This window comes from Sminthopsis crassicaudata, chromosome 5, assembly GCF_048593235.1.
Source record: "Sminthopsis crassicaudata isolate SCR6 chromosome 5, ASM4859323v1, whole genome shotgun sequence".
Lineage (NCBI taxonomy): Eukaryota > Metazoa > Chordata > Mammalia > Dasyuromorphia > Dasyuridae > Sminthopsis > Sminthopsis crassicaudata.
This window is the reverse complement of record NC_133621.1, coordinates 313432879-313448810: the sequence shown is the minus strand read 5'-3', so window position 1 is coordinate 313448810 and position 15932 is coordinate 313432879. Positions and strand designations below refer to the sequence as shown.

Genomic DNA, 15932 nt, shown 5'->3' with positions numbered 1-15932 from the left:
AATAGGCCTACCAAACTCTTCTTATGAGACAAATATGATACTTATACCGTTACCTAAAATCAGAAGGGTAAAAACAAAAGAAAAAGCTTTTGATAAAGTACAACATTCATGTCTATTAAAGCCATTTGAAAATATAGGTACAAATGGGGTTTTCCCTTGCTTGACATAAAGCATGTCTACAAATAAAGCTTGCTGATGGTTTTAGATAATGAGTAAAGTCTCTTAAGTTGCCAACCACAAATTAGAGGCCAGTTCCTGTTCCCTATTCAGTTGACAATATACATTGATGTTATTGGTTTTGGGTTTTTTTGGGTCTACTTGCCTTACTCTGCTTCAATTCATGTCTTCCTTTGATGCTTTGAATTCTTTAGTCATTATTTTATACTATCCATTCCCCAATTGATAAAAAATGATCTTGTTTCTAGTTATTTTGTTTTAATCGTGAAGTGCTGTTGTAAGTATTTTTGTGTATATAGACCCTTTCTATCTTTGACCTCCTTAGGCTTTTAGTGATGAGAGTTCTGAGTCAAAAGATATGAACAACTGAATCACATTCTTAACATCATTCCAAATTGCTTTTCCAATTTATAGGTCCAACAATTGTATTTCTTTCTTTCTTCTTACAATTCCTCAAACAGTAATCTTCTCTACTCCACCCCCCTGAATTTCTTTGGCGGGGGTTCACCTTGGCTAATTTGCTGGGTATGAAGTGAAACCTCAGAGTGATTTTGATTAGCTTTTCTTTCATTAGTGACACAGCACAACTTTTTATAGAGAGAAGTTTTTTTTTTTTTTTTCTTCATTTTAAAGAGCTGTTTATTTCCATTCTTTGTCAGTTAGCCTATTAGGCTGCTCTTAAATTTGCTAGATGTTTGAACTTCTCCTGTTAAGTATTTTAGGAATGAGAGACAGAGGAAAATGCCTAAGAGGCCACCTGGCCTTCATTTTACAAATGAGGAATTGGCATGAAACCAGTTGTCTAGGACCATAGAAGTAGGAAGCAGAAAAGTGGAATTTTGAATCCAGTTTTTTGGGCCCTGGAACCAGTCAGCTTGCCACCTCCTCCATTTTTCTGCACACATACTATTTCTGCCAGAATATAAATCCCTTGAAATGAGACTTATGTTCATTTCCTCATTATCATTTGCTAGTAAAATGTTCCCTTCCTGAAAAATTTTTATTTTTTGTTTCATAATTTTTCAGTTGGGTCCAACCTTCTACTCCATTTGAGGTTTTCTTGACAAAGATGTTGGAGCACTCTTTACAATGGGGCTTATTTTAATGAGAAAATTGAGGCAGACAGGATGAAGTCACTTGGCCAGGGCCACATTAGTGTCTGAAATCTTCCTGACTCCTGACTAAGCACTCTATTCACTATACCATATAGCTATTCATTTTTTGAAAAATTTGCTACACTGAAATCTTTTTACATCATTCTTATTAAAAGCCTAGCCAGTTTCTAAAAGCAGAGATCTGCTCAGTTTGAAAGGACTAAATCTTCTTCAATTAGATTAGGATAATAGTCAAAGATAAAGAACACTTGACTATCTCAACAGAAATATCTCCAGTTCACATTTGATCAGGCTGTAAACTCCTTAGGGCAGGGATTCTAATTTCAAGGAATCCACAAACTTGTATGGGGAAAAACTGTATCTTCTCTTTATGAACCTTAAGCTTAGTTTGTGAATTTTGCATAAAATCATTCCCAAAAGGGGTCAATAGGTTTCAACAAACTGCCAAAGGGTTGATGACAGAAAAGGCTTTAAAAATCTTAAAGACTGTTAAAGACTAGTTGAATGTTTTTAGGAAAAATGATTCTTTCATTTTCACAATTAAATGACTAGTTCTGTTGTGGAAGGGGGTGCGAGGCTATCACAGCTAGGTCTGGAGTTCTAAATTGGAATCTAGTATCAGACACTTACTAGTTATGTGACTCTAAATCACTTAACCTTTATATTTATCAGTTTCCTCAACTTTAAAAGGGGGATCATAATTGCTTCACAGGGTTACTGTGAAAATATTTGTAAATATTTGCAAAGTGCCTGGCCCATGATAGGCATTTATTTAATAATTTTTTGCTCCCTCTCCATTCTGGACTGAGGGGAAAGGGACATTATCTGCACAGGCCCAGTGGTATCCATTCTGGAGAGATGGATTTAGCAGTAGGGCACATGCTGGCAGGTACCCTGTATCCTGTCTAGAAAGGAGCAACTGCTTATTTTTACCTGTTTCTAATCTGTAAAATGAAGGAGTTGGAATAAAGGAAGCTATAAGGTCTCTTCCAGCCCTAAATTCATACCCTGATGATTCTTACTGTGACTTCTGATGCATTTCAGGGATTGGTTAGGGATAGGCTTTCCCATTATCTTCATTGGCTTTATCTTACTGATGTGATTTCTCACATTTCAATAAATTGCAAACTGCCAAGGGAGGTCTTTTTTCCTATCACATTAATGAGATTTGTTTACATTATAATTTTTCTGATGCAGCATAAGGAATGAGTTGTCACCTAAGGTTTTTACATGCATAATTTCGAGGGTTTTTTCCTTCAGTATACACTGTTTATGAAAAGCTTATTCATATATTTTGCAAGAATTCTTTTTAAGTGATTAAACTTAAATGGAAATATTAATACAACTAATTAACTTGACGCAGAAATGCTTTACATTTTAAAATAATTTTTATTGATAGTTTGCACTTATATCACTTACATTTTCCAATGTATCCTTCCCTGAACTGCTCCCAGAGAGCTACCCCTTATAACAGAGAAAAAAAAGAAATAATTCAGCAAAACCAACATATCAAAAAAAATTGGCAATTTTATATACTCTTCCACACCCATATTACCCCATCTCTGCAAAGTGGTAGGAATATTCTAAGAAATAATTCTTAATTAATTCAATACTGATTATCTTTATTTTAACATATAAAACTTAGGTATAGATAACTTTTAGACTAAGAGATATAGCAGAGATTAAGTTACTTTTTTTGGTAGAGCTAAGCCCCTGCAAAACTGAGTTGGAATTATTATTTCCCCATTTCAAGTTGCCTCTTATAGTCGGCTAAGTTAAAACACTCTCTGTAGTATTTACTGCAAGTAATATCACTTATCAGTTAGCATAGTAATTCCACATCAAGACTGAGGTAAAACTGTGACCAGATTGATAATTATCATTCACAAATGATAATTATCATTTATGCCAATGTGCTTACACCTCAAATATTGGCAATAGTGCCTAGCTAACCTCAGAACATTCCAGCATGTAGCCAGTTTAACCTCAAGTCAAGCATCAAACACCATCCAATCAGAATTCAAAGAAGTTGTCTAAGAATTTGCATTTTTCCCATTCCTCTTTTATGACTATAAAAATAACCTTTGTTTATTATTATTATTATTTTTTGTTTATTATTGGCTCCTCAGTTTGTCTATGACTAAGGAGCCAATGGCCTAATTTATTGGCAACTGTTACCTTTGCTAATTGACTGATTAGGCACAAAACTTTTTTGCCTTGATTTTTATTATAGATTTCCATCATGACAATGTATGAGAGTATAAGAGACTGAAATCACATCTTTGAAGCCAACCCTGGTCAGTATAATTTCATAGCACTAAAATTTTTTTCATCATCTTGTTTGTTACTTTCATTTCCACTACTGATGTCCCCGCCCCCCCCCCCCCAATTCTGCGTAGTCATCTTTGAATCAGTTCAATTGTTTTTCCATGTACTTCTGCATTCAACATATTTATCACTTCCTATAAAACAGTAATACTACACAGCCACTTACAGGCTGAACCTGAATATGCACAAGTCCCCTTCAAATTTTTGTTCTTCCATTCTAATCACCCTTACATGGTAGTACCTATTGTGACCATTGCTTGTTACTCTGTCCTTGTTATATAAAGACTTCATCAACATTCATCATATTCCTCAAAGTTTTCTGTTTTAATTTTAATTGTACAATGACTCATAATTTAACATCCTATTGATAGATAATTCGGGCTTCCTGTTCTTTTTATTACAAATGAATATGAAATGTTAAAATCTTTGACCAGATAGCTCCATTATTTTTGATAACCCTTTCAATGCAATGATCAATCAAAATGCTTTTTGGTGACATTTACCGTGTACTGAGAAAATGCATTCTAAAAAAATCTATTATTAATCTCTCTTCTTCAATTTCACAAGCACTGTTTCTAATAAATATTTTCTTTGAAAATTTGATGAGTGTCTCAAAACCTTAACATATATAATTTTCCCCCTCTGAGGCAATTGGGGTTGTGACTTGCCCAGGGTCACCCAACTAAGAAGTGTTAATTGTCTGAGTTGAGATTTGAACTTGGGTTCTCCTGACTTCAGGGCTGGTGTTCAACATATATAATCATGTTATTAGCAATTTGATAATCATCTCTTCATACCTATTGACCATTTATCCATTGTTGACCAAGACCTACCTTTGTAGATTTTGTTCTTTTCATACTTATCAATAATATTTAATATTAGCTTTTTTTTTGCAACTTTTTTTTTTTAACTTTGGCTATATTGCTTTCATATTTTTCTATTTTTTAAATCCTCAAACACATCTTAACTTGATCTTTCTAATTATTTAATAGAACATTTTCTTAATTCTACAACTGAAACAACTGCATAATTCTGTTTTATCCCTCTCCCTACTTTTAGTTCATTTTACATATATATATATATATGTGTGTGTGTATATGTATTTGAGGCAACAGATCAGGAGCCTTGATATGTAGTTCTAAGTCCATTTTCTGCTATGCTGCTAATCAATTTCCCCAAGTAAATCTAGCAAATACTTTATTTTATTTATTTATTTATTTTTGCTACTATGAGTTTACAAAACACTACTCTTTTTCACTCTTATTTTTTATTAGATAGATATCACTATCTGTCTTCTTACTCTTGGGCCAGTACCACAATAATTTGATTGAAAAAAGAAGTTTGTAATAGGTAATGTCTGGGAGTACATATCTAACTTAAATTTCTAGGGTTTATTTCTAGTATGAATTTTCTGATGCTGAATAAGTGTTGTACAACGAGTGAAGGCCTTACCACATGTAGTACATTCATAAGGTTTCTCACCACTATGTATTCTCTGATGTTGAGTTAGATATAATTTCCTGCCAAAAGCTTTCCCACATTCACTACACTGATAGGGTTTTTCTCCACTATGAATTCTCTGATGTAGAGTAAGACAGTGGCCATTTCGGAAGGCTTTACTACATTCATTGCACGGATAGCACTTTTCTCCAGTATGAACTGTTTGATGACGGCTAAGGTACAGATTGCGGCTGAAGGCTTTCCCACATTCAGTACATTTATAAGGTTTCTCCACAGAATGAATTTTCTGATGTTCACTGAGGCTCCCTGGACGACTAAAGGCTTGTCCACATTCGTTACATTTGTAAGGCTTCTCTCCTGTATGTATTCTGTAATGGAGAGTGACCTGTGAGCTGTTGCTAAAAGCTTTACCACAATCTTTACATTTATATGGTTTCTCCCCACTGTGGACTCTCTGATGTTCAGTAAGGTGTCCCCTCTGAGTGAAAGCTTTTCCACAATCACTACATTTATAGGGTTTCTCTCCATTATGGATTTTCTGATGCCGAGAAAGGTCTCCTCGCTGGCTGAAGGCTTTTTCACATATATCACATTTATATGGTTTTTCTCCAGTATGAATTCTCTGATGTAAACTGAGGCCTATACCTTGGAGGAAGGCCTTCCCGCATTCAAGACATACATGGGGCTTCACACCAGTATGAATTTTCTGATGTACATTGAGTGCTGAGCTATTGCTGAAGGCTTTCTCACATTCACTGCATTTATATGGTTTCTCTCCAGTATGAATTCTCTCATGTCGACTCAAGTATGTAATTTGGCTGAATGCCTTTCCACATTCAGTACATTTGTGAGGTTTTTCTCCATTGTGAATTCTGTAATGTTCAGTAAGACGTCCTTTTTGGATGAAGGCTTTTTCACATAGATTACATTTATAGGGCTTCTCTCCAGTATGAATTCTTTCATGCATATTGAGCTGTGAGCTGATGCTAAAGGCTTTACCACATTTGTTACATTTATAAGGTTTCTCACCACTATGAATTCTTTGATGTTTAGTAAGGTCTCCCTTCTGACTGAAAGCTTTTCCACATTCAGTACAATCATAAGGTTTCTCTCCATTATGAATTTTTTGATGTCGAAAAAGATCTCCTCTCTGGCTAAAAGCCTTCTTGCATATATTGCAACTATAGGGTTTCTCTCTAGTATGAATTCTCTGATGTTCAGAAAGATGACCTTTCTGGCTGAAGGCTTTTTCACATACATTACACTTATAGGGTTTCTCACCAGTATGAATTCTTTGATGCACAATGAGGCCTGCATGATTACTGAAAGGTTTCCCACATTCATGACATTCATAGGGTTTTTCTCCACTATGAATTCTGTGATGTAGAATAAGGGAGGAGCTATTGCTGAATGCTTTCCCACATTCATTACATTTATAGGGTTTTTCTCCATTATGGATTCGCTGATGTGCAGTAAGATGTCCTTGCTGGCTAAAAGCTTTTCCACACACATTACACTTATAAGGTTTCTCTCCCGTATGAACTTTCTGGTGTCGAGAAAGATCACCTTTCTGGCTGAAAGCTTTTTTACATATGTTACACTGAAAGGGTTTCTCTCCAGTATGAATTCTCAAATGTACAAATAGTCCTGTTCTATTGCTGAAGAGCTTCCTACATTCATGACATTCATAGGGTTTCTCTCCACTGTGAATTATATGATGTAGAATAAGTGATGAACTATTGGTGAAGGCTTTTCCACAGTCACTACATTTATAGGGCCTCTCTCCATTGTGAATTCCCTGATGCTGAATAAGATGTGTGATCTGGCTGAAGGTTTTTCCACAATCTCTACAGATATATGGTTTCTCACAAGAATGACTTCTGTGACACTGAGCAAGGTATCTCCTCTGTTGAAGAGCATTGCCAAGTTCAGTACATGTTCTTTGATCTTCATTAAGGTCCGAGGACTCACTGCAGCCTTTACTATATCCATTGTCTTTATGTCCTGAGGAGATTCCATTGTGATCACTCAAGTCTGAAGTATCAGATTTACAAAGACTCTTTTCTGAAGAAACATTGCTTTGTGTATCAAGGATTGATTTTTGATCAAAACTCTTTACAAACTGAGTACCTTTGTAGTCCTTGGTCTTATTAAAAATTTTATCCTGAGTTCCTTGTATTACAGCTCTCTCCTGGTTATTAGTTTCACGCCTGTCAGAGTTTTTACAATTTCCATCTTCACCAAATTTACAATCCCAGGGATCACCCTTTGTGAGTCTTTCCTGGGTTATGTCTTCCAGGGAAGTGCACTGTGTTGGGATTATCTTCTTCGTCCCTGATTGAATTTCCTGATCTGAAATATGAAGAGAAAGAAAAAGAAAAGAGGAAAAAAAGGAAGAAAAAGGATAGGGCAGAGAAAAGAAAATAATTTTTTCCTATTTTCTGGATATGGAGAAAAGTATCAAGTTCTCTATTGTTCAAGGATCCATTTCAGAGTGTGTAAGATTCCTGAAATATACCTAACACCAAGAATTAACTTTGTGTCTTTTTAACCAATGTAGAGGTTTCCATTACAGCATCTCTTCCCCCATTCAAGGGGAATGACTGAGGTTGGGGTTTGGGTGGTCCATTAGCATTAGGATTAGTAGATGGAAATAAGTTCCTGTTTCTACTTTGAGAGAAAATATCTTCTATTAAGATTTCTACCCTATTTCCTCTCCTAAAGGCTATTATCCCTCAAACTTAGGAATGATTTTTCTTCTTCCTTTGTGAAAGTAGCAGTATTATCTGTCTGTGTGTCATGTCTTTCAGCATAGAGAGTATAAAAAGCACAATAGAGAACTAGCACATTCAAAGGGATATCAAGACTCATTTGTTTCCAAATGACAAAATAATAAAGGGAAGAAATGATTACTGAGAAGTAGCGTAAGTAGAGGGAAGGGAAATAAGCACCAATACATGCCAAGGTCATTATTGTTAAAAATAGACTCTGAATTAGGTTCTCTCCCTAGAATTTCTCAACTCCTAATTCACTAAGAATCCAATTATTTGATTACTGTCCCCTGACAGCCCAAATGGCTGAGTAGGCTACGTAGACATAAAAACAGGAATCAAGGTAACTTAACAGGTAATATCACATGAGAAGTGGGCCATCTGAGATGTTCCAGGCAACTGTGGTCATTGAAGCATGAATGCCAAAAGGGAATGCCAAAGGGAAAATTGTTGCTGTAGATAGTATGAATTCCAGTCAAGAAGATACGAGTTCAGATCCTGCCTCAGACGTACATGTCTAGGGGCATTTTATACCTGAGCCTTGGTTTCCTCTTCTGTAATAAGATAATAGCTGTCACCAACAGAACTGAAAAGCTTGCAAAGTGCTTTACATGTTATCTCATTTGATTCTCACAATTCCTTTGAGAGAGGTGCTCACATTATTATCCTCACTTTTCAGATGAAGAAACTAAGATTCAGATCTTCCAGATTCCAAATCTTGTGCCCTATTCCCTGCACCACCCTGCTGGTTTCTCTAAAGTGAAGGGGATCCAAATCTATCATCCTATGGAGTCTTTTGTGGAACTGAACTCATGATTGCCAGAATCAGGGTTTCCTCAAGCTGGGAGGGACCACTGGCCAGTGAAGCCAACTCCTGAGTCAGAATCGTTCCTATGATGTCCCTCACCAGCACTCCAATGACAAGGAAGTATGCTAAACTTAGACCACTCTCTTCTGTAGGAAGTTCTTCACATTTCAAACCAGAATCATCTTCTTCCAACAATAGGGACTTGTTCTGTCCTGTCCCCCCCCCTGTAGCCAAACCAACTGATTCCCTTCTCTCCCAGACAGGAAGATGGCTTTCTTCCTTCTCATCTGCAAAGTCCACATCCTCAGCTCCTTGAACCAATCTGCCCAGGGGGTAGCTGCCAGTCCCCATGCCATTTCTGGGTTACCTCTGGGTTACATATTGAGGTTTTTTACCCAATGGGACATATAATTACTAAAGAGAACACAGAGAGCAAAAGTAAACACAGCAGGCTATCTTCCAACAGCTTATTTCACTACCCCATTCCTACCCACCTGCATTCAATTTGGATTGGATTGGTTTTGCTTCTTCACTTATCACTGGGAAATTTCGTCATTTTTCAAGATCCAGTCACCCTCTGTTCCTCTGAATGGAGGGGAAGCCATAAACTCTTTTATTTAAGGAGAAATTTCAGTTTTCTTTTGTATACTGTCTTCATCTCAGGGTAAGGACTTTTTTTTAAAGTTTGTATCACCAACAGTTAGCACATTGCCTGGCACTTAGGTGCTTAATAAATGTTTGTTGCTGCTTAACTATACCTCCCCCCATCCCCATTCTTGGCCTTTAAACAAGGAAGCCCCCAAGTCTAGAATTCCTTATGCCTCTCTCAGGGAATTCAAGGTTCCTTTTAAAGCTCAACCTAGCTGCCACCTTCTTCCTGAGGCCTTTCTTGATGGCCTCAGTAGACACTCCTCCTTTCCTCCCTTTCTTGCTCTCTCTCAGAACTCTTCAGGTCTGGGTCCATAAGCTACACATCAGGACCTGTTTTACTTTTGGTCTTTGGGATTCCATTGCCTAAGGCTGGGCTTGTACAGAGAAAGACTTTAACTAGATTTCTCCTTGGTTCCTGCCGAGCTTTTATTTTTGCATTCCCAGTTCCCACTTGCTGCTTTGATTGGTCCATCCCACCACTGACTCCAAGGGAGACTCCTTTATGTCTGTGACCAAGATGAAGTTGTCAAGTGAGAAAACAAAGGGACAGCAAACCTCAGAGTGTGACGGGAAGGCTAGTGACCATTCTCGTCTTCTCTGTTCTCATCATCCACAGCCTTCTCCTAGTCTTCCCAATAACTCATATCACACATCTCTAGCCTGATCATGAACCACACAGTGAGCATTTTCCTACTGTCTGAAGCTCCAAGCCAGAGCATCAGGGAGCACATGAGTGTGGGTCCTGCTAACAGCAGTCAAAGGGAGTCTAGTGTCTCTCTAGGGAGATGGGCAGAAGGTTCAGGCTGGACTTATGGCCAAGGTCAGTGGTGCCCCCAGGACTGCCGTGCATAGAGTAATGCTCAACATTGTAAGAGGAGAAAGGAGAGGCCGAGAGATGGGCACAAGTGGATCATGGTTTAGTTCATCCAACCTTTTCTAAGTTTTTGCCACATGCAGGTGTGACAGGAGCTGGGGACAATAAGACAAAGCCAGTCTGTGGTCCACAGCGCCTTGTGCTCTCCTGGGTGGGGGGAGAGACAAGGGTCCAAGAGGGTGAGGAGTGATGGGGGCAGGGAACCTAGGCCAAGGGCTTTGGGTCTGCTTATATCCAGTGCCAGGGCAGTGCTTGCCACCTATCTGGTATTTGTGTTCTCAAGTCTTTATGTTGGGTATGAGGGATATGAGAGGCAGGGCCGGCACTTGGACCCTCAGAATAGCTCAGGGGACAGGGCCAAAGGGCAAGGCCTTGGAGGGAGGAAGGTCACTTAGCTCTTGGGTAACCTAGCCAAGCCCCTTCACCTCCTCCAGGGGCCCCTACTTCTCTCACCTGGACAGTGGTTTCTGGGCTCTCCCTCCAACAGCATCCATGGGCCTCCCCCATCTTCCAGCTTCGAGATCAGCTCTGGCTTGGAGATGGGAAGTCCTGTTTGAGGGGAGAGAAATAGAAGCCCCCTTTGGAATCCATGCCAGCTCCCCCTTCTCCAGGGAGAGACTGGCATTGTGCCAGAGGCCTCTGCTGGACATTCTGTCCTGGGGGAGCCAGGCTGGGGCCACACAAACTGTGGATCAGTTTGACAGATCTCCTGAAGATCAGAAGTCTGTTCCTTGTGTACCAAGTCCAGAAGGAGGTGACTAGCCCTGAGCCAGTAAGAATGTCCCCCCACCCCCCATGGAAGCTCTGGCTTCTTACCCAGGGAAACAAAGTTCTCATAGTTTTCCAGCATCACCTCCCGGTACAGGCTCTTCTGGTCTCCCGTCAGCTGCCTCCATTCCCTCTGGGTAAAGTCTACAGTCACATCCTGGAAGGTCACGGACTCCTGAAACAGCCAGTCCATTTTTGCTCACACCCAGCTGTTCTCTCCAGAGGCCCAAGGGTATGGATAAGCTGCCCACTGTGCTCCCCCTTCTCAATCCCATCCTCCTTGCCCCCCAGCTACTCTGGGTCACCCCTCTCTCTAGTCTTTCCTGGTTTCTGTGTATCCCCAGGGCTAAGGACAGAGCCTGGTTCGTCACATGCATTTTGGTTTGACCTGAATGCTCTCCTGATATCAGCTAGAGCAGCAGGCCAGTCCTGACCCAAGGGATAACAGAGAGGAGCCAGCCTTGGTGGCAGGTCAAGGGCGCCAAGAGTAAGTGTGCAATGTGTTGGTGGGGCACGAGGCAACCACATTCCCTGATGGTGGGGGATTTACAGTCTACTAGGTACAACTGTGACAGTCTCCCCGGGAAGTGATGGTGCAAGGGGGAAATGCAGACCAAAGGCAGAGGCTCTCCCAAAAGAGGGAGCATGGCAGCCAGACCAACAGGGGCAGGAAAATGGCAAGGCAGGCAAGTTGGCCTTAAATTTGGAACATAAGACTGCAGGCAGCAGACAGTGTGAAAACTAACCTAGCCAGGCTAAGGGATCTGCAAAGGATGATCTAGGAAAGAGGAGAGTTTTTGAGGGTTTGTGAGTGGAAGAGTGAAGAGAACCTGCAGCTCTGAAAGGATGACCCAAAAGTTGGTCTTGTAAGAACATTTTTAAACTTAACTATATGGTCTTGATGAAAGCCCAGACTAGGAAAAGAGGTCATTGGAGCAAAATCGATTAGGAAGACAGAAACAATTAAACTCAACAACTAAGTGTCTGATAAACCTCAAATTATAAATTATCTCCTCAAGTGGCCCCTATTTGGAAGAATTTCTGGGAAGACTGGGAAACAGTTTGCTAGGAATTAGGATTAGATGAACATCTTAAACCATATATCAGGATAAATTCAAAATGGACATGTGACCTAAATGTTAAAAGTCACACCACTAAAAACAAGAAGAAAGCCAAGTCGGTGTCCTTTCAAAACTAAGATGAGGTGATGAGTTCTTTTTTTCTTTTTAAAGGAGATTTTTATTTGGTATTTTTGTGTTTAAAGTCACCTATATTTCCACTGTTTCCCTTTTCCCGGCTGAAGAACTTTAAAGCAACTGGAGAAGATCACAAAAAGATAGAATTGATCATTGGAATACAGGAAATCCAAAAGGTTCTGTACTTTATACTAAAATAGCATAGCAAGCACAAGGAAAGCAGAAAATGGCATGATCTATGTCTTCCTGTAGTTTTTTTAGTTAAATGTTTCCCAATTACGTTTTGATCCCAGTGCCGGTCTAATATATAACATGTTGGCAACCACATAAATATCTAACAGGAGAGTCATTCCCCAATGGAAAGGAGGCCGAGGATGTTACAGCACAGGCATAAAAAGAACTGAAAATAAGTAAGAAGTGAATCACTAACGATAAAACAAAGGGGAATTCAAACAACCTCAAGGTTCAAAAGATGACACCAAGAGTTATGTCAGAGGAGTTGGTGCAAAGCAGCCAAAGGAGCACTTTGGACCTCTGCTAAGAAAGGGACAAAAGGTCTACTTTAGCCCAAAGAGCTAAGTCCCCAACCTACGTCAGAATATTCATAATCTGGAGACAACCAGAAACAAAGTAGATGCCACTAACTGGAGTTCCACTCCATAGACCAAGGCCCCCGTCTGTAAAGAGGCGCCCAGAAGGACTCGGATGAGCAGAATGAGAGGAACAGCCAATCCTGAGTCTGCAGAAGGGCTGCTGCCCCTGCCCTCCCCCATAGCTCACCCTTTGTGACAAAGGCCAGCTCCTGCTCTGAGAGGGGGGAGGGATGTGGGGTGATGAGGACCTGTGCTCGCAGAGAAACCTCTCATCTAGAACGGTGGGGGTGCGGGTTATGTGACGGTGTGAGTGCGTGCACAGGTACAGGAGTGTATGTACATGGAACTATGGCTATGTGTGACTGTAACTGAGGGGGTATATGGCTTTGTGCATGTGAATGTCTTGTGGACGTACGCATACGACTCCACGTAACTGTGGCAGTGGAATTGTGGGCACATGTATGTAAGAAGCTACAGCTACCTGTGACTGTGTGTACGTGTGTATAAGTGTGCACGGTCTATGTGGGTGCCCGCCCTGGGTCCTACTCTTGATCCCTTGGAGCCCGGCACTCACGAGGGCACAGTGGACTCGAAGTCAGATGGAAGCAGGCAATGGATAAAGCTCTGGGTCCCCGGCCAGGAGACCCAGCCGCTGGTCCTCATCTGTCCCTGGGGGTCTCCTCCTTGGTGTCCCCTTGGGGTGGGGTAGGATTGATCCCCGAACAACCTCTCAGCTTTAGGCCGTGTGGTCTAGACCACCCCACTTTGGGGCAGGGACCCACAAGCCACCAAGGATCACCCACTCACCAGGGACCTGGTGGATTTCCGGAGCCCAGAGGTCCTTCCCTCCTTGTGCTGAGCTGGGCTTGTCCTTTGAGGGACAGCAGAATCTGTGAGAGAAGAGGAGGGTCAAGAGGGAACACTGGGCCGCAGCCCACTCCGGGTTCTTGCTGCGCCTGGAGCCCCTGCAGAAGGTGGGGCCCCGTGGGGGCGGGGGTCTGGGCACGCAGGGGTTGTCCCAGCCTGAGGCCCCTCGCCTGGCACCGGGTGCGGGGGCTGACCTGTTTCCCCGTCTGCAGAATGGGAAGGGCAGGGGTCTCACCTCGGTGCTCGCACAGCTTCCGGGGCCGGCCCCTCCCCCGGGCCTGCGGGCCCCGCTTTCTTGTCGGCCACTGCTTGGCAGCGGGGCTGAGGTCCATCTTGCCAAGTGGGGCGCGGTGGCTGCGGGCGCCGGATCCTGGGGAGAGGGCCGGAGCTGTCCGCCCCCTTCCCCCGACAGACCAGGCAACTGCGGCTTCCCCGGGCAGCCTGCGGGGGAGGCTCTGGGTCCAGATTCCGGCCTCCCGCTTTCCCCGCCAAGCGCCCACAGCCCGGCCCCCACGCGGGGCACCGTGCCTGCCAGCCCCAGCGTGCCCGGGCAGCGAGCGACAGCGGCGTGGGTGGGGGGAGAGGCCGCTGGAGACGGAGACAGACGCAGGAAGGGGGAGAGACGCGAAGGGAGGGAGACGAGAAGGGAGGGGCACGGGGCCCACTTACACACCCACGCTGGCAAGAGCAGGCAGAGATCTGGGCGCTCGCGATCACGCTTGCGCATTCCGGCTCCCGCGCACGCGCACTCCTTTCCTCCGGGAGCAGGGTTCGTTCACCCTCCCACCCGTACCTCTGCAGACTGAATTCCGGAACTACGTTTCCCATAATGCAGCGGGAGACACGGATATGTGGGAGTCACCCGGCTCGGAGAATTCTGGGAACAGAATGAGAACGTTCGGTTCTCAGAGCCCCGCCCCTTCCCCTCAGGCCCCGCCCCCTCTCTGACAGAACCTGAACCACGCCCCCACAACCCCGAGACCGCCTTCCCGACGCTTCTGAAGCCGGGAGTCTTCTGTTGGATCAGGAGCTTACTGGCTCCCCGTGCGGCTCGAGGCTCGGGGTGTTCTCCCTCCGGGAGGCCGCTGACACCCGCTGCTCAGCGTCCGAGGGCCTCGAGGAAGTGTTTCTCTAACGACCCTGTAGTTGTCTTCCCCTAACAACCCCCGGGGATGATGAGTCGGCTCCATTCGGCCCGCTGACATCCTGCAGCCTTTACACGGAGATAGCGGCGCGGATGGACGGACGGCTCCCTTCCCCGGGACCACCGAGCACGCGCCTCTGCCGCTTTGGGCCCTGGAAGGAGCGGGCTTAAACGGGGAGGAAGGGGGCCGCTCCATCTCCGGCGCTGCTGGATCGGCCCTCGGGGGCCGCCTGCTTCGGGCCGCTCCCAGTTTGACTTTCCCAAACTTAGTCCCCGGTATTGCGCAACGCACGCCCAGAAACTGAAGAGAGGTCCTCCCATTCTAAAGCCATTGGTCTTTAGGGCCAGAGGCGCTCATCATCCCGCCCGCTGGCAGCACTTACACAGGAGAGAGCAAAGACTTCACGCGGGGGGAGGGGGGACCGCTACTCACCTTACCAGCCTCAAAAAATTAGCCCCGAGAGAGCGGCTCACAGTTTTCTTACAGAGTACGACTTTTACGTTATTATTTACAAATGGGGAAACTGAGGTAGCCTAGGGCCCAGCAATTAGCCCAGGAACTCCTGAGGAGTCAGAGGAAAGGGGTCTGCTCTCAGGACGACACTGATGACACACAATTTTCCAGATCACAGGGATTAGGGGTCTCTGGGAACTCTTTGCAGTGGCTGTGCAAGAAGGAGCAGCCAAGCCTGCCCCCTCCCAATGTTGGCCCCAGGATCGTAGGACACAGAACTGCTGAGTATTTCTCCGGCATCTCCCTTTCTCCTCTCTCCTAGCTCCGTAGGGCTCAGTTCATCAGGGATTTTTCGGTCAATTACCCTGTCTCTAAGGAGAAACTAGTAACTGCCCCCCAGCGGCCTCCAGGCCGGCAGTGGCCGTGGGGTGTGTGCATCTCGGAGGCCTGCAGCCCTGCAGCCACTGCCTGAGGTGTGTGCATCTGGGAGGCCTCCAGCCCAGCAGCCACTGCCATAGGGTGTGTGCCTCTCGGAGGCCTGCAGCCTGCAGCCACTGCCGTGGGGTGTGTGCATCTGGGAGGCCTGCAGGGCTGCCGTGGGGTGTGTGCATCTGGGAGGCCTGCAGGGCTGCCGTGAGGTGTGTGCATCTGGGAGGCCTCCAGCCCAGCAGCCACTGCCATAGGGTGTGTGCATCTGGGAGGCCTGCAGCCTGCAGCCACTGAGG

General features: G+C 43.9%; 2 protein-coding genes across 2 annotated transcripts; both read right to left on the bottom strand.

The window, feature by feature from the left end:
• Positions 1 to 2661: 2661 nt before the first annotated feature.
• LOC141544028 (uncharacterized) lies at positions 2662 to 9011 on the bottom strand. Its single transcript, XM_074269681.1, has 2 exons — positions 8760 to 9011; positions 2662 to 7515 (listed from the first exon to the last, which is right to left on the bottom strand). Exons 1-2 carry the CDS (start codon positions 9009 to 9011, stop codon positions 5005 to 5007), a joined length of 2763 nt encoding a protein of 920 aa, XP_074125782.1. The 3' UTR covers positions 2662 to 5004.
• Positions 7506 to 14335, bottom strand: LOC141545132 (zinc finger protein 90-like). Its single transcript, XM_074272129.1, has 5 exons — positions 13845 to 14335; positions 13550 to 13632; positions 11002 to 11128; positions 10639 to 10734; positions 7506 to 9817 (listed from the first exon to the last, which is right to left on the bottom strand). Exons 1-5 carry the CDS (start codon positions 13939 to 13941, stop codon positions 9738 to 9740), a joined length of 483 nt encoding a protein of 160 aa, XP_074128230.1. The 5' UTR covers positions 13942 to 14335; the 3' UTR covers positions 7506 to 9737.
• Positions 14336 to 15932: the final 1597 nt, after the last annotated feature.